The sequence below is a fragment of the Emys orbicularis genome, chromosome 3 (assembly GCF_028017835.1).
Source record: "Emys orbicularis isolate rEmyOrb1 chromosome 3, rEmyOrb1.hap1, whole genome shotgun sequence".
In the NCBI taxonomy this organism is placed as follows: Eukaryota; Metazoa; Chordata; order Testudines; family Emydidae; genus Emys; species Emys orbicularis.
The window spans coordinates 117869722-117897127 of record NC_088685.1 but is presented as its reverse complement, the minus strand read 5'-3'; the positions used below and the strand labels follow the sequence as shown (position 1 = coordinate 117897127).

Sequence of the window (27406 nt, the reverse complement as noted above, 5' to 3'; positions counted from 1 at the left end):
CACAGTAAAGGAGTAGTGTGTGGCTGCATGCTTTATACAGGACTTTTCTTGGGCAGTTAAGTTTACAACTGAAGGTTGTTGGTTCCCCCCTCCCCCCTTCCTGACACTCATGGCCTACATTCCAGGAGATCAAGCCTGGCGCATGTTGATGAATGTAAGTTTTATTTAGAAACATGACCACTTGTCACCGCTTAGTCTCATGTTAGCAGGCCGGGTCTACTAACATTTGTTTGGAATGTGAGCATTTTTATACGGTACTCGCAAAGGCAAGCTTGCCTGCAGCACAGTCTGCTGGGCTACAAGCTTTTGGACTGCAAGTTCTTGGTTTTAGTACTGGCAAGTTTCATGGTGGTAGGAGAGGATTTATGTGCTGTGAGGATGGCAGAGGACTGCAGTGTGGATTCAGACCTCCCAGACTGCAATTGCGATGTCACAAGGCAGGCAGCTATTTACTTTTCTTATGCATTTCTTTGGAATTTGTTATAGCTTGCTGAGGAACTAGTTGTCATAATATTAATCCATAGGCATGCTGCCTTACCGAAAAACTTTTGTTTTTCTGCCCAGAATTTTAGTGTTGTTGATGAGTGTTAGGAAATCATGATGTGCTTTGTTGTATTGCTGTAATTCTGGGATCCTCAAATGTTTGTCTTAACTGAAAACAGCCTGACAACTACTAGTAGGTGGTTAAATTAGGCTGAATGAAACCATAGACCTGATTTTACTACTGTTTTTAATACAAGATCATGTAAACATGTGAGAGGATCCAGAGGGTTGTAATTTACTACCTGCTGTTTGTGTAATCAAGGGGGCCTGGCTACATCCAAAAGTCAAAAATACGGAGAGGCTCTGTAAAAGTACTTCCAGCAGTAATGTGTGCTAAGCTCATCCTTCATGTACATATTATTAAAATGTCTGTAGCCAGATGGATCTTTGTAGCTTAGTTTTGAACAATGTATATAGTTGGATTGAAAGATTTTTATTTTTTGTCAAATATTCTCCCTGGATTTTTTTTCCATCTTGTATTTTTTCACAATATTTTTAGTGTAAGCTAATTTGTGAGTTGTAAAATTATTTTTCAGTAAAGATAAAAGTATAGAATCTGAAGAGTAAATGTGGCATTTTCAACTACTCATTAGTTACTGAACTTTGCAAGCTAATTTTTTTTTTTTGCATTTCTCTATTTAATTTATTTTAGATGATGAAAGAATTTTACAATATGTTCAGGTGCATGCATAACATTTCCCATGGTACTATTCCCCAAACAGAAGCATTCAAGTATGAATGAAATAGTGCACTTGCATTATGTTCTTGCAGTATATTTGCCTGGAATTTGAGAATTCAAGTATCTCCAAATGGGTGGAGTAATTGTTTCTCATTGTTTTCTCCCTCTTGAGTTGGAATTCCAGTGTTTTGCCACTCTAGTTTGTTTGAGCTTAGATATTACTATAGACATTGTGTGCGAATGATTAACAGCTAATTAAGACTATAAGCTGGTGATAGATTCAGCTGATGTCACATTTTTGTGCATATTTTTTGTGGTTGGTTTTTAAGTTAATGTTAGTAACCAGCTGTCTAATGACTAATACTGAAGTTATGAATTCTGTACGATATACTGTTGTGTGTTTATGGGGTAGTATATGTTTAGACTTAAGCAGAATTTAAGCATATCTAGCTTAACTCTAGCTAACTGTTTGAGTTTTAAAAGACCTTCCATATTGTTTTCAGCTCCAAAATATTTTCTGAGTATTTTTCTTGGTTTGAAATTGGCTTTTAAAAAAGAATCATGTTGTTTTCCTTTAAATATTAAATTATACCAGCAAGTGTAATGAGCTAATTTAAACTTTCAAATGTTTTCTCATTAGCAATAAACTGCAAAACTGAGCAATTGGATTACATAGTATTTTCCTTCCTGAGCGAGGACAAATGCCTGAGATTTATATGGGCTACGAGAAAAGTACAGCAAGCTTCAGGGACTTCCTGTACTTATATGTCAGGCTTGCTAAATTTATACAACCCTGCTTAAACCTGCCATGTGATAGTTCCAAGCATCTAATTTGAATTAGGAATCCTTGTTAGCAAGCAGGGGAACTCAGCCAAAGCCTCTTACAGTAACACGTTTAGTGGGATTTTCCCAGAAGAATTTGCTTTTTTTCATATAATGCTGTTGCAAATGAAACCCCAAAAGGGCACAGCTGCATTTTGCTCAGGGGGCTGCAGACCCCCCCATGTGTAGACTCTATGCAGCCTGCTCCCTGCCTGCCTGCTGGCAGAACTCCATGAGTCCCACCATCTTTCAGGCCCTGTAGGGGCAGGATTTTAGACTCTTGAAGAATGTAGAAATAAGTTTCTTCAAAAAAAAAAATTGCCTCTGCTACATGCACAAAATATGTAGTTGTGCACGTGCAATTAATTTCAATGGGTGGCACAAAAGAGCTTAAAACTTCTTATATGCTCAAACTAGAGGGGGGGGAATAATTAGGTGCGCATGTAAGCATGTTCCACTGCATAAGCATGCAGATATGTTTTCAGTGTAATTAAAGGCACATATTGAAGTTATTTGAGAGATTTACACATTTGATGAATAATTAAAAAGCCTCTTAGAGCCCTACACATGGATCAAAATCCCATTGTGCCAGGCACAAACACAGAACAGAATGACAGCTCTGTAATGATTTGCTTTTAACCTCCTAAAGACTAGAGAGATGGACGTAAGCCACAAAGTTTGCATTCAAACTTGCTCAAATTTCAAAGATACTATGATCTGATTTTTTTGGAGGAATCATATAAGCTGAAGTCCTGAAAATAGCTCTGTGTGGTGCACGCTTATTACATGCTGTGCTGTGAGTGGTGGAATCGCAGTTCCCCAGAAGCCCCTGCTTGGAGGCATTGTGTCTGAAGCAGGCCCTATAATTCCAGGAGAATACATAGCAGCAGTTACTGCTGAGCCCGCTAAACCAGTGGTTTTCAACCTTTGTTCATTTGCAGACTCCTAAGAAATTTCAAATGGAGGTGCCAGACCCCTTTGGAAATCCTACACAGTTTGCAGACCCCCAGGAGTCCACAGACCACAGGTTGAAAACCACTGCTCTAAACAGAGTGAAGCATATACTGTCCTTATGCCAGTTCCACTCCACAAAGTAGTACACTGGTAGGGATAGGACTATGACTCTGCCTCTCACACACTCTCTTTGGGATTTTTAACACTAACAGCACAACCCTGATATTTGTGGAGACCAAAAGGACTATCCATAAATTCCAAGGCCAAAATGGACCATTGTGATCATTTAGTCTGACCTCCTGTATAGCACAGGCCATAGAACTTTGCCAAAACAATTCCTAGAGCAGATCTTTTAGAAAAACCTGTAACCTTGCTTTTAAAATTCTCAGTGATGGAGAATCCACCATGAGCTTTGGTAAATTGTTCTAATGGTTAACATCTAACCATAAATACTTATGGAATGTGGTTAGGTCTCTCTCATTCTCCTATCTAATGTTCTCTTGAAAAGAAAGCTGATTGGTGTCCTTGGCGATTATGCTCCCAATACTTCTGTTAGTCTTAAAGGTGCCACAGGACCCTCTGTTGCTTTTTACAGATTCAGACTAACACGGCTACCCCTCTGATACTTGGTGATTATTGTTGCATAGCAAGGTTACCAGTCCTGTTACAACCAAGAAATCATTGTGGGGGCAGATTCTGCTCTCAGTTACATACCAGTGTAAATCTGAAGTAACTATTAAAATCCAGGGCAAGTTAGAGTAGCCCTTAAGATTGGGGAAGGTAGAAGAGTGGGTTAGTGCAGTGGCTCTCAACCTTTCCAGACTACTGTACCCCTTTCAGGAGTCTGATTTATCTTGTATACCCCAAGTTTCACCTCACTTAAAAACTACTTGTTTACAAAATCAGACATAAAAATACAAAAGTGTCACAGCACACTAATACTGAGTAATTGCTTACTTTCTCATTTTTACCATATAGTTATAAAATACATCGATTGGAATATAAATATTGTACTTACATTTCAGTGTATAGTATATAGAGCAGTATAAATCAGTCATTGTATGAAATTTTAGTTTGCACTGACTTCACTAGTGCTTTTTATATAGTCTGTTGTAAAACTAGTTGAGATGATGTACCACCTGGAAGACCTCTGTGTACCCCCAGGAGGTCTGGGTTAGTGTACTGAGCTCTGCTCCAGCTAAGGACCGAGCTCACTATCTCTAAGGGCGAGAGAGTTCAGTCTTTAGAACTTATAGGTGAATGTCTTATTAGATGCATGTAGTTCAACACCAATGCAGGTCAATTTCCTTTTGTTAATTGCCATAGCTATTTACTTGTAATCTGACCAGGTGTCTACATTAGTGAAACAAAAGGCACAACTAATTTAGATGGATTTTTTTTACACTGACCATATTAAAATACGGTTTCTTTCCCCAAAGCAAGCTTTGATTCCACCGGCAGAGATACAGAAGCCTATAAAATTTCTGTGTGTGGCCTCTGAAAATCCTGAATTTCTGTTAATTAGAAATACTGGGTTTGGACACTATTTATATGCTTGTAGTGCTGTAAGTAGTAAGGGGAAGCCCTAGATTAGCAATTCTGTTGTTTGAGTGTGAAGTTAAGTTGAATTTCTTTCCCAGTGAAAATTATACAGCAGTGATGTCTTATAAAGGCTGTTTAATGATGTGCACGTGCTCTTGTTTCTCTTTTTGGCAGGGTGAAGAAGTTGAAGGAGACCCTGGTTGCTGTGCAGCAGCTGGATAAGAACATGAACAGCTTGAGATCCTGGCTCGCTCACATTGAGTCAGAGCTGTCCAAACCCATTGTCTACGAAACCTGTGATTCCGAAGAGATACAAAGGAAACTGAATGAGCAGCAGGTAAAATACAAAATGAGGTAGAAGAGTAAAAAACCTGACACAGTCACCACACTGGCAGTTGCACTATGGTGTGGGGAGACCCAAGTAAAGTATACCCTTGGGCTGCCGGTATCCAGCTCAGTGTTGAAAGAAGGCACTGATGCAGAGAAGATGCCCTTAGATTTCAAGGCAGATAGTGCTTATTGCATCACTCTGGTAGAGTCTTCTGCTGGCTTTGACACTGAATCTACAAGGAGCTGTTTGATCCTGCCAGACAGAGGTAAGGTACCATGATGTTATGTCCAGAATGTGGGTTACTGTTGTGGTTGAGGTTTTTTCTTTGTTTTTTTAGTATATAATGAACTACCGTCCATTTCCAGAATTAAAATGAAACCATACTGTAGTGTTCGCTTGCAAGTTTTATAAGTGCTTGACATTGTCCATTATTGGAAATGCCTTCCGATTTTGTTTTGTTTTGCAGTTCATAAACATGTTTGAGTCCCTTTGCATGCTGAGTTGCATGAGTGATACAAAACTGATGTTTAACTTTAAACTGATTTGCACTGTGCAAAGCCTGCACACAGTGCTGGAATGAAGCAGTTCATGCTGCAAATGGGAAAAGTGGGATGAAGCAGATAATTTTTGTTTGTTTGTTTGGTTGGTTGGTTTTTGGTTTTTTTTGGTAGTAGTAGTTTTTTACATTGTACTACACTGTTAGTATACTTCCTTTCCCCTTTCCTGCTAAACTATGCACCTCCATCACAACTTAGGAAAGAGTAACATCAGTTTTGCAAAGTAAAGAAATACATGTTTCTGTACATATTTTTGTTACTCTATGCCAGTTCTGTTTGACACACTGGGCAGAAATTCTGTTGCCTGTCACATAGCAGATTGCTTTCTCGTCAGTTATTTCTTGGCAGATTGGTCGCTGACTGATGTCAGTGCAGTTTGTGATGAGTGTGTGAAAAGCAAAATAACACCTCTCCTTAACACACAATAAAGTAGAGAAGTTTAATTTTTTGTGTGGAGAAAAGTACTGCAACATTTTGCAGACAATTGATTTATAAAGCATGTAGAATGACAATGTGGTGCAGTGAATAGTGTGAAAGTCCAAAAACTAAGAATCTCCTCAATTTTAATCCTAGCTCCTCAACTGACATACTGTGTGGCTATGGGAAAAAGCTTTTTAACCTCTTTGTACATTTCACTATCTGTAACATGGGGTGAATAATACAAACAGGACAGATATGAAGAGTAGCTAATACTGTGCGGAGCTTTGAAGATGTAAAGTGCTGTACAGTGCTAAGTATTAATGTTAAAGCAAATGTTTAGAGATTTTCTGGGAGTGTACCTACATGGGCATCCCAAGGTTTGTTATGACTCCTTTACTACTGCATTCATTCTGGGTACAGACATCAGTTGAACTCTTTATTCTCTGCAGTTCTGCGTTGTTGTTTATGTGCAATGCTAGATGGTGGCAATGTTCATTTTGAAGTACCAGTGGTTCCATTGGAACTCTAAAGGGGACAAACACTGGAAGTGTATTTTGCCTTGTAAGCATAGTACGTTTGGCAGCTCCCTGCCAATTAATTTGTTATAACACTAACAGCAAAGAAAACATGAACTTTTAACATAAAGAAGAAAGCATTTTTATTATAGCTGTTACTAGTTCATTTGGTTTTCACAACACAGGTTACCTCAGCTACCTTTCCAGCCAGCTATGTCAGCACTAGTTTTTCTTTCTGTTTGATCTGTATATTTTTCCACATTTGTTTTCTCTTAGGGACATGTTATCTCTCCGCCCACACTGTCGCAAACTATCACTCAACTACACATCTCAAATTTAATTAAAAATGTAGCATTGCCTGCCAGAAAGTAGGGCTGGATCCCAGTTCTAGGGCTCCCACACTCTACTTCTACTGGCTCATCAGCCAAGTCTGAGTCGGAGGGGAACACACATAATAACTTTGCAGTTGCTCTTCTGGGGCAGTTAAAGCAGTACGACCTGAAGGAGAGTGAGTGTAACCTCACTGCAATCTGCCAACCCTGGAAAACTAGTCAGATTTCAAAGACCTTTTTTCCTTTTTTGTTAATCAGGCCACAACAAGTGTGAAACATGGCAAGGTGTTGCAGAAACCTCCCTCCTGTTTCCTTGCAGGTAGTATTACTCTCCATCTTTAACCAGCCATTTGAATCATGAGGTTCAATCCAAATGTAGTCCGCAATTAGGCAGGAATTTTTCTTATATCCAGGAATAATAGCAGATCATTTTCAAAGTCTGTCTCACAAACACTAGTAATGTGCTGAAGACAAATATGTTGAAATGACAATTCAAGATGGAACATCAGTTCCAGTGGAAAAAGGTCATGAAAACCAAGAAGCGGAGATTAGTAATAAAGAGGATCACACCTGAGCAATGTAATCCTTGAGGATGCTGCAGATGGCGTTCATAGTTGTCCTGTACCATGCATGTCCTTGGGAGTACTCCCAAGAGTTAAAACACTGTTAGGAAATATATGAGCTGCAATAGTGTGGATTGCTGGTGCTAGGGGCAGATTAGCAACTAACCTTTGTGAAAGTAAAAGCAATAGAAGTAAAAACAAATGTACAGTAAATCATTTATGGATGCAGACTGGACTTTAAAAACACTGAAGTGTTCATTTGTGGATTGATTTTTCAGCAAAAGCATTCACTAAATTCATGGCAACAACTGACTCATGTTTGAGTTCCATTTCAGAAAGGTGATTCTGAGGTTATGCTATGTGCAGATGAATAATGCAGCTGAGGAAGTCACAAGGAAGGAGGCAAGATCTATGTTCATTTAACCAAACTTGTGCAAATGGTTGGTTCTGTATTGGCTGGTCCCCATGTAATCTATAATTCCAAGGCCACAAAATTTACTGCAGAATCTATACGATCGTGTGGAATTGTACTAAAAAATATCAGTTTTCAGTTTGGTTTTTTTAAATAGGCTTTTAGCCCCTAGAGTTGCAGAGAAAACCTTGAAAATGTGGCTTACTGCAACCAATGCATCTTTCTTTTCTTGAGCCTACAAGCGTCCTGAAACAATGACTCTGAGAGGTGTGGTCTGAATAGGGTATGAAAGCTGAAACCTAAAGATGACAATTAAAAAGTCAACATTGTTAACAATTTTACTGATGATCATCATAGGAAAAACACCCAGTAAATGTGGCTATCCTCACTGCAGGCTCTCTGGGAAATGTAATATTCAAATAAATAGTACACGTGCTATTGAACTGACTCTGACATTCATTTTCACTAAAAAGATCCATTTTTAAAATAAAGCTGCCAAAGAATTTCCAGTTTGCTGTAACAGTGTTGCAGAATGCTGGGACCTTGCCAATCTTGATTTTAAAATTGCCAGTGATGGAGACTCCAACATGATTCTTGGTAAATTGTTCTAGTGGATACCCTCACTCTTAAAAATGTACACCTTATTTCCAGTCTGAATTTGTCTAGCTTTAACTTCTAGCTATTGGATCGTATATATATATTTGTCTACTAGATTGAAGAGCCCATTATCAAATATTTGTGCCCCATGTAGGTACCTATAAACTGTTGTCAGGTCATCCCTTAACCTTCTTTTTGTTAGACTCAAGGAGCTCAATCTATTTTGTTTATCACTGTAAGGCGTATTTTCTAATCCTTTAATCATTCTTGTGACTCTTCTCTGAACCTTATCAACATCCTTTGTGAATTATGGACACCAGAACTGGACACAGTATTCCAGCAGCAGTCACACCAGTGCCACATCCAGAGGTAAAATAACCTCTCTGCTGCTACTTAGGATTCCCCAGTTTATGCATCCAGAGATCACAGTACAGTAGCCCTTTTCGCCACAGCATTGCACTGAGAACTCTTGTTCAGCTGATTATCCGCTCCAACCCCCAAATCATTTTCAGAGTCATGACTTCCCATTGTGTAAGTATGGCCTACGTTCTTTGTTCCTAGATGTATACATTTACATTTAGCCATATTAAAAGGCACATTTTTTGCTTGTGCCCAGTTCACCAAGCAATCTAGATTGCTCTGTATCAGTGACTTGTCCTCTTCATTATTTACTATCCCTCTAATTTTTATGTCATATATGCAAACTTGATCAATGCTGATTTTGTGTTTTCTTCTAGGTCGTTGATAAAAATGTTAGATAATGTAGGGTCAAGAACCAATCCCTGTAGGACGCCAGTAGAAATACATTCACTTGATAGTGATTCCTCATTTACATCTATATTGTGAGATCTATCATTTAGCCAGTTTTTAATCCATTGAATCTGTAGAATGTTAATTTGATATAGTTCTAGCTTTTTTTAATCAAAATGTCATATGGTTCCAAATCAAAGCACTATTACCTTTATCAGCCAGACTTGTAATCTCATTTAAAAAAAAATAGTTTGACACGATCTATCTTTCACAATCCTTCTTTGATTATTAGCAGGTAAATATGCCCAATGGTCTGTGATGGGATGTTAGATGGGGTGGGATCTGAGTCACTACAGAGAATTCTTTCCTGGGTGCTGGCTGGTGAGTCTTGCCCACATGCTCAGGGTTTAACTGATTGCCATATTTGGGGTCAGGAAGGAATTTTCCTCCAGGGCAGATTGGCAGAGGCCCTGGAGGTTTTACGCCTTCCTCTGCAGCGTGGGGCACGGGTCACTTGCAGGAGGATTCTCTGTACCTTGAGGTCTTTAAACCACGATTTGAGGACTTCAATAACTCAGGCATAGTTTAGAGGTTTGTTACAGGAGTGGGTGGGTGAGATTCTGTGGCCTGCATTGTGCAGGAGGTCAGACTAGATGATCATAATGGTCCCTTCTGACCTTAAAGTCTATGAGTCTATGATTCCTTACTCACGTTGTCCACATGTCTCTAGTGTCTTCATCATTTTTTGTTGTGGATTTTACTATAGATGTGTAGAATTGGAAAGCTAACCAATTTTAGGATAATTTTTTTAAATTCCTATCCCCTCCTCTTAATTTATTACAATGAGGTGGACAGAGATTAGTTAGAGTGTAATTGCTGTAAATGTGCTGACACTAGGAGGACTGCTTTTTCTTTCCATGTCTATGAAACTTCTGTGGAAAGTCACTTTTCTCCCCTATTTTCCCCTGCCATCCCCAATTAAAAATAATGTTATCATTGGACAGCTGAGAGGAACACAACAACATTTCATATTAAAGATGTACTGCTATAGACGCACTACTGCTGCCCCACCTGCAGAACGTGTCAAGAGACACACTCGTGACTTAGTGAAGAATAGAATAGAAGGGAACACAGTATAGCAGAATGAATGCCCTCAGTACAGTGAAACTTATTTATTTTTCTTGCCATTATTATTATCATCCCTCAGTATGACGTCATAGGTATGTGGGGTTTTTAAGAAATAGCCTTCACAACATAAAATATACTTAAGGGGAAAGCTACTGTCTAAAATGTATCCCCATGAGTCACCAATGAATCCTGACCATGAACTGACTCTGTAAGTTTGGGTAGTCAGTACTTTTGTTAAGCCCTTCGCAGAATTCCAGCATTTTAGGTGCTCAAATGCACTGATTCACCTTTGACTTTCTTTAAAATTCTCACGGGGCCTAAGAACACTGTCTTCTGGAGGTCACTGATCATGATGTCTTGCACACCTAACATGCTCCTGAGCTGCTCATTCGTACCCTTAGAGGTTGCCCCAAGTGCTCCAGTAATCATCTTTGTTCTGTTTTCTGTTCTTCATGATAGAGTTCTTTATACTTAGACATATAAAAAAGGAAGAAGAGAAGATGATTATCTGCTGGTATGGCAATATCAATTAACATGGTCTTGTCTGTCATCTTTTCTACAGCTGCTATGTCCGGCCTATTTGCCTGCACCATTCGGGCTGGCACAATTGAGAGAGCCCATAAAATCTTAGCCCCACTGTGCTAAGCACCCAAGAAACACAGTACAATAGGTGGTCCCTGCCCTGCAGAGCTTACAGTCTAAACAGCCAAGACAGACGCAGGGTGGGGGAAGGGGTAGAACACATAAGCAGAGGGAACAATGTGATGGTGACAAATGGCTTGTTAGTTTCAACAAGGGGCTCAGCTAAATGGAAGGAAAAGGAAAAGAGGGTGAGAGGGATGGGGGACAGTGGAGTGACGCTGAGGTGAAGAGACTGTACCGGCGGGGTAGGTTTGAAGCAAACACCAATCAGCACAGGGCAGAGAAAATCCAGTCAAAACTGTAGTAGGTTCTCTGAAGGTCCAAAGGTCCTTGTGTTGGCTGCTTCTGCTCCTACCAGCTGGAGTTTCTGGCTGGCTCCTCTCTGCAGTTTTCTCCCAAGCCCATGTGGCGAGGGGCACATGTGGTGAGGCACATCTGGATCCTAGAGCCCCCAGTGTGTGTGTTGGAGTCTCTCACCCCCAGTTCAGTAGTCCCTGCTTTGTCTACTTCTGTCCCTGTTGGCTGTCATTTTTTTTCTCTTTTGAACTTCTGTTTTATGTTTCTGGAGGGGAGGAGGGAGGAAGGGGGAAAAGAAAACGGGAAAAGCAAACAGTTCCATCGTAATATGGCAGTGGTGAGAAATGCTGATGAGACAAAACTTTCATTGGCTGTTGTGAAGCTATGACAGTTTACACCAGCTGAGGATCTGTCCTCTATCTGCAGGTTTTCTCAAGTACTGGATAGCTCTGTACTATCGCCTGCCTCTACTAACCTACTTGTTTATTAGTAACATTGCAGCAATGCCATGTAGGTTGGGCATTTTAATACTCATTCATCTTGATTCTTGTGAGCTTGCCCGACTTTTTATTTTATATTATTTTAATAGCATATTAAATAGCATATTTTCAAAGAGCACATGGTTTGGCTTACATATTTAAGCTTTGATTTCTTGACCTGCAGGAACTCCAAAGGGACATAGAGAAACACAGCACTGGAGTTGCATCTGTTCTCAATCTGTGTGAGGTGCTGCTCCACGACTGCGATGCTTGTGCCACAGAAACAGAGTGCGACTCCATCCAGCAGGCCACCCGGAACCTGGACAGAAGATGGAGAAACATCTGTGCAATGTCAATGGAAAGGCGACTTAAGTAAGTACAAAATACTCATAAAACCCAAGAGATTCTCCAGATGTTTCTATCTGCAAAAAAAGTTGCTATTTCTCAGATATTCAGTTACCTGAGAAAATATTCTCCGTATTTAAAAAGTAGACCAAGTCCCAGCTCTGGCAAGGAGATCTGCACAAGCAGGACTCTGCACTTGTGTGGAACCAGATTGATGTCACTGGGGTTATATACAGTCCCAAAAGTCTGTCCATTGAATTGCAGAATCAGGACTCAAATTACATTTCTACTACATGTATAATTTATAACAACATTGTTTTTTCATCAGCTGAAATGTTTTTTTCAGTGACTTATTTCATGTTTTAAAAATACATTGTTACAAAAACGTATTTGCAGTGGATATTCTTGAAACTGATTTTTTACTGATGAATGCAAAAGAATGTCACCACATCCTTATGTTAATTCAAAGTAATTTATGACAGATATACGTAGTCATTTTAATGTTTGTTTTTAACTAGCACCAATACACTACCTCCTCCTGGCTGAGTTACCCTGGAAAATTTAACAATTCATGCTGCAACATTTTGGTTTCCTATAGGAATGGTTTGATTCTACAGTTGAATGTTGTCTCTAGAACAGCGGTTCTCAGACTGTAGCAACCCAAGGACCCCCATTTTGATTTAAAAAATTTTGTGGACCCCCAAGCTGGCTTCTAATTTTCCCCAGGGGTGCTCAACTCCCGCTCAGCCCCAGGCCCTGCCACCACTCCACACCTTCCCCCAATACCCCACCCCTGCCCCTCCTCTTCCCTCCCCAAAGCACGCCCCATCCCCGCTCCTCCCCCGCCCTCCCAGCACCTCCTGCATACTGCTGAACAGCTGTTCCGCAACATGTAGGAGGCACTAGGAGGGAGGAGTTGATCAGTGGGGCTGGCAGTCCTGGACATGACTCTCGGACCCCCCTGGAGCCGGACATGACTTGTGGACCCCGTGGAATACCCTTGTGGACTGCCAGGGATCCGTAGACCCCAGTTTGAGAACCACTGCTCTAGAACATTCAGCTAATTGTAGTTTGTATGCATAGGACTACATTTTGGCAAATGGCCACATTTTTAGAACTCCTATTACAGCTCATAATGTTCTTTATATACCAATTGTAAATGAGGATTTGCAGCACACACAAAAAAACGTTGCTGTCTTATTCCAGCTTAAACTGGAATCAACAAGCCATTTATGTTGTCCATTTATCAACCTTGCAATCAAGGCTTGGTTAAGAGCCAGTTATTGTTCAGTGCAGACCTGGTTCCCTATTGTAGCTTATGATCAGGCAGAGCAATGCAGGGCAAATGACCTCAAATCTAAACGTACCCTAATTTTCCATTTTCTGTCGCAGAATTGAAGAGACGTGGCGACTGTGGCAAAAGTTCTTAGATGACTATTCTCGCTTTGAAGACTGGCTGAAAATTTCAGAGAGGACAGCTGCCTTTCCTAGCTCCTCTGGTGTGGTGTATACGGTTGCCAAGGAAGAGCTAAAGAAATTTGAGGTAACTTATTATGTTTGAAATTTAATATCTCCAGATCCTATTACAGCAGCCAGCTGGTTCTCCTTTCAGTACATAAGCTGCTCAGTACAGACACACGATACAGAAGAGTTGATGATTTTGCAGCTGTCCCCAGTAGCATTTTTTAAGAAAAAAATTAGAGGCTATAGATATATGGATATAGAGATATAGATATAGGAAAAGACATACTAGGTCATCCAGTCTCTCACCCTATCAATGCAGGATTGTTCCTTACTGTGCATCGTCCATGGGTCTGTCCACTGTAATTTTTAAATGTCCCAAATCCTTCTACCATTTCTCTTTGAAGACTATATACACCCTAAATATTTTCTTTTCCTATAGTTCATCCCATTGCTCCTGGCTGTAATTTCTGGTATTGTACCCCTTAAATAACTCCTCTCCTTTTTCATATTTACACTCTTCAGATATTTGCAAAGTGTTACCACATTCCCACCTTAGATCCTGATCCTGCAAACACTTACACTCGCAAGTAACTTTACGCGTGTGAGTATTCCCTTTGATATCACTCGGACACACACAAGCTAAACGTTAAGCATGTGCCTATGTGTTTGCAGGGGTGGGGCCTTGCCTGGGGCTTAGCCATGTTATAGTTATGTAACTGATTGGTGTTTGTGACTAATGTATGTGTGGTGTGCAAATAAATGGAACTCTTTGGGGGCAGTTCAGGTGAGTTAGTTTCAGTTTTCTTTCCTAATTGTGAACACAAGAAAATAAACTATTTGGGCTTAGGCTTTGGAATGCTTCAGCCAGGCTCAGTTTTTATTACCTGTGTACAAACCTCTGGAAGCTATGGTCATTACTGAACCACTGACTGACCTCTTAAATATAGTGAAGCCAAAGGCTACCAAATAATAATCATGTAAAGGTTGAAATTTATCTGGAAAATCAGTATTCTGTTTGCAGTCCTGTCCATTCGTTCCATCCTCCCTCCATTCAGTGACCAGAGTCTAAATCATGTTTAGTGAGTTACTGTAAATGAGAGACTACCATGCATCTCTCAGCTGTCTCCTATGATCACAGCTGACCTGACTTTGCCCTAAGCCGGTTTCTCTGTCTATGCTCTCTCACTGTGTCAACCTTTATACACTGACCTTTACCTTCCAACACATACCACAGTACTCTCACACAGACATATGGAGCTTAGACTGCAGACAAGGAGAATAGTTTTTAGTCTAGTACTTCTGTTTAAATTGGTACATCTACATGTACATAGAGCTACTATCATCTCAAAGTAGGGATGTAAGTCCAAAATTAGTGTTCACTTGGGGGCAGCCATGATCAGGGGTAGAAAATTGAGTTCCTTCAGACTGTAACTATTTTTTTCCTAATTTTATTCTCCTATCCATCCCACCAATAAGATAAAACCTTTAAGAACCTTAGCAAAGCACATTAGAAGGCTTCAGTCATCCAGTATGTCATGAACTCCATTGTACAAAATCACACGGTAGTCCAGTATTTCACTGAAGCTGTAATGCAAAGAGGAACATAAGCAAATGAATTACTGCATTGCTGAACTGAACATTGGAAAACATATATAATTGTTCTTTTGCTAAACAAGACTTGGCATTGTAAATTTACACTGAGTTGTAGATTACAAGGTTAAATCTTTTGAGTTAGTAGTAAATCAGTGGTCAGAGGTATGCCTCTTCCATGAGAGAATGTGCTTCTCACTCCAATTACAGAACTGCATGTTGGTTGCTTTCTTATTTCATTGGCATTTAAACAAAGAGAGTAATTATCGTGACAAGGACCCTTTGGTGTATTTGGTTGTTTCTAACTAGCTCCTTTAGCTATCCCTGTGACTTCATTGCACAAAAGTGCTTATTTTCATTTTTAATTAACACGCATTCCGGCAAGTGGCAGGTTTGAGGCAATATGCATCAACATAGCTGATGCTGTTAATGAATTTGTATTCGGGTCCACTAGCATATTTGTTTTCCAGTGCTATCATTTCTCTCCCTCTTCCTATCCTCATTGTCACTTTTTTGGCTACCTAATGCTAGAAAATGCAAACTTGCACAACTGTGATCTGGAACCAAAGCCAATTCACTTCTTTATCATTTCCTTTAAATTGCATGTGTCCCAAATAGAACTGAGTGAAATATTCAACACATTTAGCCCTTTTCTCTGTTCATGAGTTATCAGCAAAACAAACTTTGCTTTTGAGAAATTCAACAATAAATTTGTGATCAAATTCAAGCCTACAAAGTGCTCACCAGGTTCTTGCTATGACTTGCTTTTTGAGTATTTGCTATTCATACAGTGTGATTGATCATCCAAGTCACATGGTACTGTTTCTGTTCCCGAATTGGTTGACTGAAACTTTTATAACCTGGAGAATGTTACCAGATTTGCCCATTACTTTACATTTATTAGGGTTACTCCTCTGTGGGGGAGGGGGGTCTGTAATTCTATCAATGTACTGTTTGTGTCACTTGTGTTCTTATACGGAGCTCTACTTCTCCCTTCTGCAAGTTCCCTCCCAATGGAGCTATCCTGCAGGGCCGGGTTCTTCCAGCCCCAGAATCAGGCGAACACACACACACATTAACAGAGCGCATCTGAGAGGACTGGGTTAATCAGCACTCCCAAGCTGACCCCTTATATGTCCCTGGACTCAGGAGGCTGGGTCAAGCAGCATTTCCAAGCTGTCACCCTCATAGGCCCTTGGACTCAGCAGGCTGGGTCGAATAGCACCTCCAAGCTGTCACCTTCATATGCCATGGGCACTGCATTGGAATAGAGCATGCCTGAGCATGCTGGGTCGAGCAGCACTTTCAGTCTGCCACCCTTATATGCCCCTGGACACAGCAGTCTGGGTCGAGCAGCACTTCCAAGCTGCCACCCTCACATGCCCCAGATTTAGCACGTCCCTATCCCCACTTTCACGTTACAATTGTTCTGGTAGTAACCCACTCGATGAGCAAATTCCACAGGATTTTTTGGGTGCTGCAGGGATCTTTAGCTTAGGTACGAGGAGCGTTGCTGCAGAGCAAATGGAGAAGCCAAAAAATACCCCCTAGCGGCGGGGGGGAGAGAGAGAGAAGCAACCAGCTTAACCATGAAAGTTATTTATTGCCAGGTAATAACCATACAAGGGGAGCCAAACAAACAAAACAGTAATAATATTAAATCTAACTTAAATTTGATTATAAAAGTCAGGTTTAGAAAACTATAACTGATCACACAAGTCAGGGTCAGAAGGTTATACCTAGAGAGAGAGAACGAGAGAGAGCTGGGATCTCATCACGCCGTGAAGCTTGAATCGATCTGGGGTCCCAAGTTGGTGGTAGCTGAGGGTCCAGAGTTCTGGAGGCAGGCAGAGCCCCCAGCACGATCAGTCAGGAGAAGATGAGGTCCCAGTGGAACTGATGCAGATGTTGGATACAGGCATCGGAGCACTTACTTGAACATGGGTAGGAGTTTTTGTAGGGAAAGAACAGTGGTTCAAGGGAGAACACTAGATTTACCAAAGTTATTTTGTTCAGGCTAGCCCAGTGGTTCTCAAACTTTTGTACTGGTGACCCCTTTCACATAGCAAGCCTCTGAGTGCCACCCCCCTTATACATTAAAAACACTTGTTTATATATTTAACACCATTATAAATGCTGGAGTTAAAGCAGGTTTTGGGGTGGAAGCTGACAGCTTGCGACCCCCTGAGGGGTCCCGACCCCCAGTTTGAGAACCCCTGGGCTAGACAATAGGAACTGCTCATTCCTGGCTATGGGCAGTGTTCCTTCGAGGGCGCTCACAATGCAATTAGGCAGCTTCTGTATTTTGGATACCAATAAAGGATTTATTACTAGAATTGGTCTGATAACTACTGAGCTGGGTGCATGCAGGCATAGGTTCATTAACATGTGGAGCAGAGGTCCCCCAGAGTTCAGTGCAGTTCTTGCCTTTGAGTCTCTGTTCTCCATTCTGTATGCTAATGGGGATGCCTCCCTGTCCCATCCTTGATGCAAATGAGGCAAGGGAGTTTCCTTAACCCTGTCACCCTTGTCCAGAGGGGGTTTAGGTGTGTCTCCCAGTGCCTTTTCATTGCTTTCTGTAAGTCTTTCTTCTGATTGGCTTTGGTTCAAGCGGGGAGGGGGGGAGGTCTTTGGTGAGTCAGACAGGCTGGGTACTGCGCCCTGGTTCCCCAAGAACACAGAGCTGATAGGTAACCAGTAGGATCTGAATAAGTGACATGTGGCCTGGCCATTTGCTCAAATACAGAGTTGTATAAATATTCACAAAACTTTCTTTCTCTGTGACTGTGGAAATAAAAATGGCTCTCATACCTGTCATATTAAAGATAAATAAAAGGTGCCTGGAATACTGTCAAAGCAAATTCACAATTATTATTCATATGAAGACTTCTCAGCATCTGCCAAGAGGTAGATTAATTGAGACTTGAGAAATCTTATAAAATTTTTGCTTCGATGTCTTTAAAAATTTGACATCACCATTTACAGTGCTTGTTTGTTTGTAACCCACTGAAATTTAATTAGTCAATATCAAGTCCAGCCCTCTAATGTAACATTTTAAGAAACTTTTAATTGATTTCAGAATTTACACCCTCCATATTCTAAAATATGCAGGTGAAATATTGGACAGCCAAGAAAGGACAGTACCTCATTCTTGGAATAAAACTGTGCTTGCTGCTGTCATTGTGACAGGAGCATTCTCACTGAAATGCTTGGTCCTTACTGCCATTTATTGATTTTGTAAACAACAACATTTCTCTTTGCTCGTCCCAATCAAAAGGCCCCAATCCTACAATCAGGTCAGTACCAGCAAATGTTTGCACCCATGTTGGTACAGATCCAATTTCAGGATTGGAGCCAAAGACAAGAACAATCTGAGACCATTTACCAATTTCAGGGGCTGACAGTCTGATAGTGTCTTTTGTTGTTTCCATTGTTATTTTAGGCCTTCCAAAGACAAGTGCATGAAAGTCTGACACAGCTGGAACTGATTAATAAACAGTACCGCCGCCTGGCCCGAGAAAACCGCACTGACTCTGCTTGCAGCCTCAAACAGATGGTCCATGAAGGGAACCAGAGATGGGACAACTTACAAAAGCGAGTCACTTCTATCCTGCGCAGGCTAAAAGTATTTCTCCATTTTCAAGCCATTCTCTTACAGAACTAGACTGTATGCATGAAGGATATTGTGAGCTTCTGACTCCTCAAGCCCATGCAAGTTTTCTCTTTGGCTGGGTTATTTAAACTTTATTTTGATGATTTCATGGGTGCTCTATCTAAAGTAGTTAAGTAATACACTGCAGGAAGATGTAGAGTTGGACCTGGGTGCCCTACTTCCCCTTAGAAGAGAAGAACAAGAATACTTGCAGCTGAACTTTTGTAACTCTGCTCTTCACTGCTAGAGGCACAATGGTACTGAAGTGGGAACCTGAAAGAGCATAGAGGAGATCAGTGAAGAACATGTACTGATTTCAGTCAGACTCAGAAGATAGTGAAGTGAAAACTAACTTTTGTGGAAGCCTCACATTGTTTCGGTTGTTTTTTCCCTTTTGTTTTTTCAGCATTTTATTGGCCAGCGCGAGGAGTTTGAGACATCACGTGACAACATTCTGGTCTGGCTAACAGAGATGGATCTGCAGTTGACCAATATTGAACATTTCTCAGAGTGCGACGTCCAAGCAAAGATAAAGCAACTCAAGGTACGGGAAGCCAGCCATTCTGTGGCATCAAAAATATCCAAATAGGAACTGAGAGTGTAAGAAATGTTCCATGAATAGTGTTATGTGATTAAAACCCTTTATTCCCAGGACATGGGCTCAGCCCCAGTCAATCAATGGAACCGTCGCTCTTTATAGAGCACGTTGTATGTGCTGATGAGTTCTTTAATGGCTGCTGAGTCCAATGCACTAGTGACAGTCCTGTGCATAGATCGGGCACACCCATGCACTAGCAATGCTCTGAATCTGAGCAACAGATTCTTTCCTTCTCTGATGCCAGTCATTACAAAGCTTGATCCAGTCCACCTCGCAACGCCTCTTTCCATCTACAAGCTGTCTCCGCCAGCCAGAGCGGCATTCTGCACTCCTTTTCCAATCATCCATGGAGATTCCAAAGGATACTACATCATCTTTGTAAGCATCCTGAAATCTGCACAGCAGTCGGCATCTCTTTCTAGACCCTTCGCAAGCTTCAGAGTACAGCACACTCTTTGGGATCCTGTAATCCGGCATCTGCTTGGCATGTCTAAGCCACTTGAGTCTTTTCTTACTAATCAAGGTTCCCATTAATGACATACCAGCACGATTTAACACTTCCACATGTGTCACCTGTCTTGCCATATTATTAGAAGAATTTTATGCAAGCATCTAATATGAAAGCTGTTTATTCTTTTGATATGTTTGGCATAAGTCGTCCATGTATCTGAGCCAGATAGAAGGATGGATAAAACACATATCTCATAAATATGGATTTTCACTTTAGTTGACAATTTGTTATTGTTCCAGACTCTATCTTGCAAAAGACCAAGGTTCCTAGCTGCTTTGCCGATTTTACTAGTGAGCTCAGCATCCAGATCTACATTGCTGGTAACAGTAGAGCCAAGGTGGCAAAATTGGTTAACAGCATCCATATGAATAAGGTGATATCTGGAACTGGTTCTGAAGAGCCTTGGTGCATGATCAGTCTTATTCAAGCTTATTGATAGCCCAATGATTTTGCATGAATCAGAGAACTTGGTAGTAAGATGTTTTAGGGCATCAACACTGTGAGCCACAAGGGCTGCATCATCTGCAAACAACAGGTCCCTTATGATATCTCCTTCACCTTCATCTTAGCTCTGAACCTTGCAATGTTAAACAAACCTCCATCGTGTCTAGAGCTAAGATAGACACCCTCTCAAACATCATGGAACACATGTTGAAGCAGGAATGAGAAGTAAATATTAAACAATATAGGAGCCAGTACGTAGCCCTCCCTGCTTCACTCCATTGTTGATGTTAAATGAGTCAGACTCTTGATTTTCATACATTATAGTTGCCTTCATGTCATTGTGTAAGAATTTCACAAGGTTTAGCAATATAGGCGGACAAGCAAGCTTCTTCAGAACAATGTAAAGCCCTGACCGACTAACCATTTCAGAGGCTTTTGTTAAATCTATAAAAGCCATGTACAGTTTAATACGCTTCTCTCTGTACTTTTCCTGCAGTTGTCTTATGGAGAAGACCATGTCTATGGTAGACCTTCCTTAGTGGAAGCCACACTGGCTTAGAGGATAGATTCTCTCAGCTAAAGTTTGAAGTCTAGGTAAAATAATATAGTTTAAGATTATTTTAACGATGTTAAGAAGAGAGATACCTCTGTGATTATTACTATCACTTCTGTCTCCTTTGTTTTTAGAGAGTTGGCTGAAACGAGCATCCTTAAAATCTCGTAGAACAGTTCCTTCCTTCCAAGAGCGTAGCAATACCTCATGCAATCTTCGCAGCAAGTCTTTGTACATTTGTAGATTTCTGCAGAAACAGATCCTGAAGCTTTGTTGTTGGGAACCTTTTGGGTGCTTTGGTTCCTCTAGTTTCAGAGTAGCAGCCATGTTAGTCTGTATCCGCAAAAAGAACAGGAGTACTTATTGCACCTTAGAGACTAACAAATTTATTAGAGCATAAGCTTTCGTGGGCTACAACCCACTTCTTCGGATGCATATAGAGTGAAACATATATTGAGGAGATATATATACACACATACAGAGAGCATGAACAGGTGGGAGTTGTCTTACCAACTCTGAGAGGCCAATTAAGTAAGAGGAAAAAAAAAAACATTTGAAGTGATAATCAAGATAGCTCAGTACAGACAGTTTGATAAGAAGCAAGTGTGAAAATACTTACAAGGGGAGATAGATTCAATGTTTGTAATGGCTCAGCCATTCCCAATCCCTATTTAGCCCTGAGTTGATTGTGTCTAGTTTGCATATCAATTCCAGCTCAGCAGTCTCTCGTTGGAGTCTGTTTTTGAAGTTTTTCTGTTTTAAGATAGCCACCCGCAGGTCTGTCATAGAATGGCCAGACAGGTTAAAGTGTTCTCCCACTGGTTTTTGAGTATTATGATTCCTGATGTCAGATTTGTGTCCATTAATTCTTTTGCGTAGAGACTCTTCGGTTTGGCCAATGTGTAGGTTTGGCATCCAGAAACTTCAAACCCAGGAAATTTGTGTAGCACACATTGGCCTACTACAGACTCCCTTGAGTATATCATTCCGTAGTGCTCAATCCACCTCACCCATTGCTTTCCTTTATCTGCTATGATATTGCCATTCTGATCTTTCAGCAGAGCTGTCTTGTTCTTTATTGGTCCAATGGCTTTTCTAATGCCCTCATACAACCGTCCACTGTCATCTCTGTCAGTTGCCTGTTGGATGCTGTCACAGAGACCCAACCAAAATTTTTGAGCACACATCCTGGAAGCTATTTGAACAACCTTACGAGCTTCTCTTAGATTGTTGAACGAATCAGTAGTAGAAGTAGACTTCTAAGTGATCAGCACAGATCTTTTCCTGTCAGTGAGTGGCAGCAGTATCTCCAAATGGTCTACGTACCATTTTTTCAGTACTCTTTCCAAAACTCTTGATGGCCACATTGTACATACTTATCTTCAGCGCTTCCCATGCATCTGAAGCAGTTTCATTTGTTCCGACTGTCTTTGCTGCTACTTCTTTATAAAGCCCGTTTCTTGATAGGATCATTGATTTGGCACATGTCAATACGAGGTTGCATGGCAATTTTTTAGGTGCATCCTCTTAGCTTGAAATTTCACTTTGCAGCAGGCAAGAGAGTGTTCTGAGTCACAGTCTGAACTTTGGAAGGATCATGTATGCAAGATATCTTTCAAATACGTATGTCTTATCAGTACCAATTCCAGCTGATGCAGTGCTTGGCCCACAGGTGTCTCCACCAGGTGGTTGTTCTGATGTTACCAGCAAAGAAGGTGTTGGTCACGGATAAGCCTTGCCTGGCATAGAGCTTAAGAACTCTCTGACCCTTATCATTCATACATTCAATGCCATGCCTACCCAGAATCCGAGGCCAGATCTCAACATTGGATCCAACTCTTGCATTGAAGTCTCCAAGTATTAGGATGGGTTCTTTCCATGGAATCTGCCAATCAGTTCTTACAGCTGTTGGTAAAAGCTATCCTTCTCCTCATTGCTAGCCTGCAGAGTTGGCACGTAGACACTGATGAGGTTGATGAATCCTTTCTGTAAACTAACTTGAAGTTAGTCTATACGTATGGACACTGCAATCGGAGCTTCACACAATGACATAAATTCATTTCTGAGAGCAAAACCCACACCCCCCACTCTCCTTACTGCTTCGGGTTTGCCATACCAGTAAATGGTGTAGTCCTTCTTCTCCCTTCTGAACTCTGTGTCGGAGAGCTGAGTTTCTGAAAAAGCTGCAGTATCAATTCTGAAACATGCAAGCTTGTTACTCAACACAAACATTTTCCTCAAATCCGATTTCAGATCAAAGTCGTATCCAGGGGTCAAAGTCCGACTATTCCAGCAAGCAATTCTATTTGTAAAAGCAGCAATTATATTTGTAAAAAAAAAGTAAACAATGAGACAGGGCTTGTCTGACCCACCTTTTCTAGGGCCACCCTCACATGAGGCAAGCAGGCCATCCCTAAACTGTGCTGCTTGGAAATCTTGTTAGCTGCCCCACAGCCCTTATGCCTCTTTCAGATCCCTGCAACCATCTTGCCAAGACCTTCAGCGCATACGCCTAGACAAAATTATGGAGGAACAGAGGCTGCCATAGACATGTCACCCTCCCCCCTTTAGACCACTGAGCCAGAATCCAAAGTCAGAGAGAGTCTGGACGTTCAGTGACGGAGGTTATATCTCCTGCCAGAGAGCAAATTACATAGAGCTGCTAACTGCCCTGTGGCTTCAGCGTGAGCACCTTTTCTAATCAGGGTGAGATCCCTTAGACTTTCTTCAACCAAGAAGTACATCCACAAGGCAGCGGAGGATGCAGTTTAATGTCATTCCCAGGTCATGAGCTCAGCCCCGGTACTGACACTACAGAACAAGATTATTAGAGTGTGTTAGGGTTCAGTGAGATAGAAGAGCTATGCCCACATGTGGTTGCATGGGTGGCAATTAAAGATGGGTTTTTAAAAAAGCATAGGGGATAACCTCAGTGCTCTGATTTTTCCTCTCTTGATAAAATCATTTCCAATGGCAAGGTTATGTGTGTTATGGCTGAGGGCATAACTGCCCTGCCCTGTTTGTGCATGGTTTCTGCTCTACCACAATGTGACTCATTATTTGCTGAGCGCTCTGGAACATCTGCAGTGTAAATGGCACTACATAAAACAACTTGTTAGTATGTGTTAGTATAGCTTTAGAATATGTATTCATTCTGACGACCTTATCTACCTAAGACTTTCAAGACTCACAGGAGTGGCTTGTTCAGAGGACAGTCCTCTTCCCAAATACAGCACGGTAAATCATGAGACTTGCTGGGTAGAACTTTAAGTGCTACTTCATTAGCTTAAATGGGAGAGTATGGCAAGGGAATGCTGAGTTGCACCATCAAATTGTGCTTACTCTGTGTAATGGTCCTTGTTTGTGATTGGTAAATATACCATCTCTGCTACAAAGCTCTGTAAGACATAGCATTCTTGGTAACTGAGAATTGCTTAATGTTGGTTTTAATGATAACATAAAGTCATGGCTTTTTATGCTGCACAGGCTTTCCAGCAAGAGATCTCCCTGAACAACAATAAAATTGATCAGATAATTGTCCAGGGTGAGCAGCTGATAGAGAAAAGCGAACCCATAGATGCAGCTGTCATTGAAGAAGAACTGGATGAGCTCCGGCATTACTGTCAAGAGGTCTTTGGTCGCGTGGAACGCTACCACAAGAAATTGATCCGCCTTCCTGTATGTATCCTCTTTATTTCCTTTTTTTTAAGATTTATTATTAATTTACAAATATAATAATGGTGAAAGAGTTTGTGGTGGGGGGTGTAATGTATATGACAAAACACCCCATAATCTTTACTTCTTGTAACCCTGATCTTTCCCTTCCCCCGCACCTCTGTGTGTTATCACATATTGTAGTGTTTTGTCTTATTCAGACTGCAGACTCTTCAGGGCAAAGAACCTGTCTCATTTCTATAAAGCATCATGAACACCTATGCATTATAAATCAGAGCTTTATGAATGAGAGTTATGATGCAGTACTGGAGACATAAAATTCTTCTTGCCCTGCAGGGTGAATTCTATTGAATAGCTATAGCATTGAGTTCACAGAAATAAAGACACTCCTTCCTTGCAGAGCAGATGGAACTTTAAATATCCAGAACTGAATGTACAGCTGGGAAGTGAGAGAGGGTGATTTTGGAAATCAAACTGGAAAGCACCCTGAGGGAAAGCAGTGAGAAGCGCTTTTCATAACATGAAAGAATAGATGAGAGCAGCATCAAGATAAACGCCTTTTATAGTTTCTATAATTTGGTTCCAAAATGTTGCTCTAATTTTGCTGTCTGTGTAGAGATAATATCTAGAGAAAATTTGGAGACAGTTGCCTTACATGAGACTATACAGATGAGCATTAAGCAGTGAAGATGAATTTATTCTTAGCCTCTTTTACTCATTTTATCTTTTTATTTTATATGCATTTTTAAAAAAACCAAAGGAGGATCAAAGAAAGATACAAAATGGGAATCCTGTCAGTGTTATCCAGTGACATTTTTATCTCATTGACCCAGGTAGAAAGGACATTGTTTCCAAGGGTTGAATTAATAGTCTCTGTTCTGGTGTTTCCTTCTAGCTAACAGACGATGAACATGACCTCTCTGACAGAGAGGTGGATCTGGATGAATCAGCAGATCTCTCTGACATACACTGGCACGACAAATCTGCAGACAGCATTCTCTTCCCACACCCCTCCTCCAACCTCTCACTGTCACTTGCCCAACCGATGAGAAGTGAGCGGTCAGGGCGGGATACTCCTGCAAGTGTAGATTCCATCCCCTTGGAATGGGATCATGACTATGACCTCAGTCGGGACTTGGAGACAGCCGTTTCGAGGGCACTGCACTTAGAGGAGGAGGAAGGACAAGAAGACAAAGATTTCTATCTTAGGGGAGCAGCTAGTATAGCAGGTATTGATTGCTTCGCTCATCTCTCTCTCAATAAAGGGAAATAAATATTGCATATAGGATCATACTGCTGGGGAGTTCCTAGGAATGGGAAAATATTCCAAAGAGCTTCAGAAGACCTCAAATAGCTGTCCTGGAATGGTGCCTTTAGTCTCCTGGTCTTTGACACAATATTACAGGCTTCTGGATGAGTGCAGGCTTGGAATATCACAGAGGCGTATTCACTGAATGACAAAGAGGGAACTGGCTATTTTATTGCACCTGTGTCTGCCAGATGTGACTGGTGTTGCCTATAACAGGGTTGGCTAATACAGTCTTTTGACTGGAGGAAATGGTACTGGATGATTGCAAGAAAAATGGGAGGGAGAGAAAATTCCAAGGAAACATCTGACATATTCACCCACTGGACCACATGTTAAAGTCTAAGTGAGTTTTTACTCAGTCCTTACTCAGTCAAGACTCACATTGACATCTTTGGGAAGTTTGACTTAGACTTCAAGACTTGGCCTTTTATGAGTTCATGAAACCTGTCTGTCTGTATGACTATGTGCATATTGTGTAACAAATACTAATGAGGACTAATGTGTCTATATGTTTGAAGCATGTAGACATGGTCCATTTATTGTTAGAGAGGCCTAAATTCAAGTTTCTGTTCTGTCTTTAATTGTGATTGTCTTGTGCTTTTCAGTTCCTTGACACCTTCTAAAAAGAGGCTGACTTACTTAAAGCTATTTTCAGCAGGAATTCTGTGATGCAGTTTAACTCTGTTTATTCAAAAGGAATATGTGCTGAAAATTAGAATTGGTGATCTACTCTCCTTCCAGGAAAGTTGGTTTCCTGTTACAAGAAGACAACAGTTGCTGAGATATCAACTCAGATTGTGCTTGTATTTTTGCAGATGTAGTGATCCCAGAAAGCCCCGAGGCCTATGTAAAACTTACTGAAAATGCACTCAGAAATATCTCTGGTAGGCATCAAAAAAGCCTAAGCATAGCCAGACCCAGATAACCCAACCCATACCTGTAACAGTGTCTTCTTCTCTTAGCTCATCTGCTGTACTTCTCACAGCTCACAAGATAGATATTTTCTCACATGACAGCACTAGCATGTTAATGCATAACTTTCCTGCTTTACTACCAGTCATAAAGGTCTTGTTTCTTCCATGCAACCAGCAGGAGTGGAAAGAGTTTTAAAAAGCTGGCTAGGGTGCAATAACTTTTAGCTAAAGTACTGGCTAATTAGATGTAGCTAATCAGTATTTTACCAAAATTGGTACCGGCTCCTTGTTGTCCAGACTCCAGTATTGTAGCAGAGGGATTCAAAATAAGAGATTCTTATAACAGGGTCCCAACCCTTGGTTTTCCTCTGGGAAGAGGCTGGTTTCATAAGGGATCATCTGCAGCTGTTAAAAAAAATGTTGTTTTTGAACATCTCCTCCTACCTAAACCAATGGAGATCAGGCATATTCCAGAAGTGACTTGATCTCTAGGAAGAAACCACAAGTTTGCCATGTTTTAGAAGCATTGCCTGCTGGAGCTGGTGGATGTAACTATAACAGCATTGCTTGGTATTTACATACTGCTTTTCGTGTTCAAAAGTAGTATAGAAATAGAATCCTTAAGGTACACCAAAATTCCACTCTATTAGCTTCAGGGGAAATGCCACAATGTCTACTGCAAAAAGAAGTGAGAGAAAAAAATTGAACTTAGTCCTGAGTGATTGCCAGGTCTGAAAAGGAGCGATGTCACAGAAAATGTCACTGTGAGAGGCTGGTATAAAGCCCAC

The 27406-nt window shown here is 40.9% G+C and overlaps 1 protein-coding gene across 1 annotated transcript in view; it reads left to right on the top strand.

Annotated features, from left to right (window-relative positions):
- The first annotated feature begins 345 nt into the window (after positions 1 to 345).
- Positions 346 to 27406, top strand: part of LOC135875821 (nesprin-1-like) — a 43517-nt gene continuing 16456 nt past the window's right edge. Inside the window, exons 1-9 of the mRNA XM_065400861.1 lie at positions 346 to 437; positions 4715 to 4877; positions 11748 to 11935; positions 13301 to 13451; positions 18405 to 18587; positions 19021 to 19158; positions 24207 to 24398; positions 25291 to 25624; positions 26520 to 26588. Of these exons, the coding sequence (XP_065256933.1) occupies positions 346 to 437; positions 4715 to 4877; positions 11748 to 11935; positions 13301 to 13451; positions 18405 to 18587; positions 19021 to 19158; positions 24207 to 24398; positions 25291 to 25624; positions 26520 to 26588 (1510 nt within the window). The remainder of the gene's footprint in view (positions 438 to 4714; positions 4878 to 11747; positions 11936 to 13300; positions 13452 to 18404; positions 18588 to 19020; positions 19159 to 24206; positions 24399 to 25290; positions 25625 to 26519; positions 26589 to 27406) is intronic.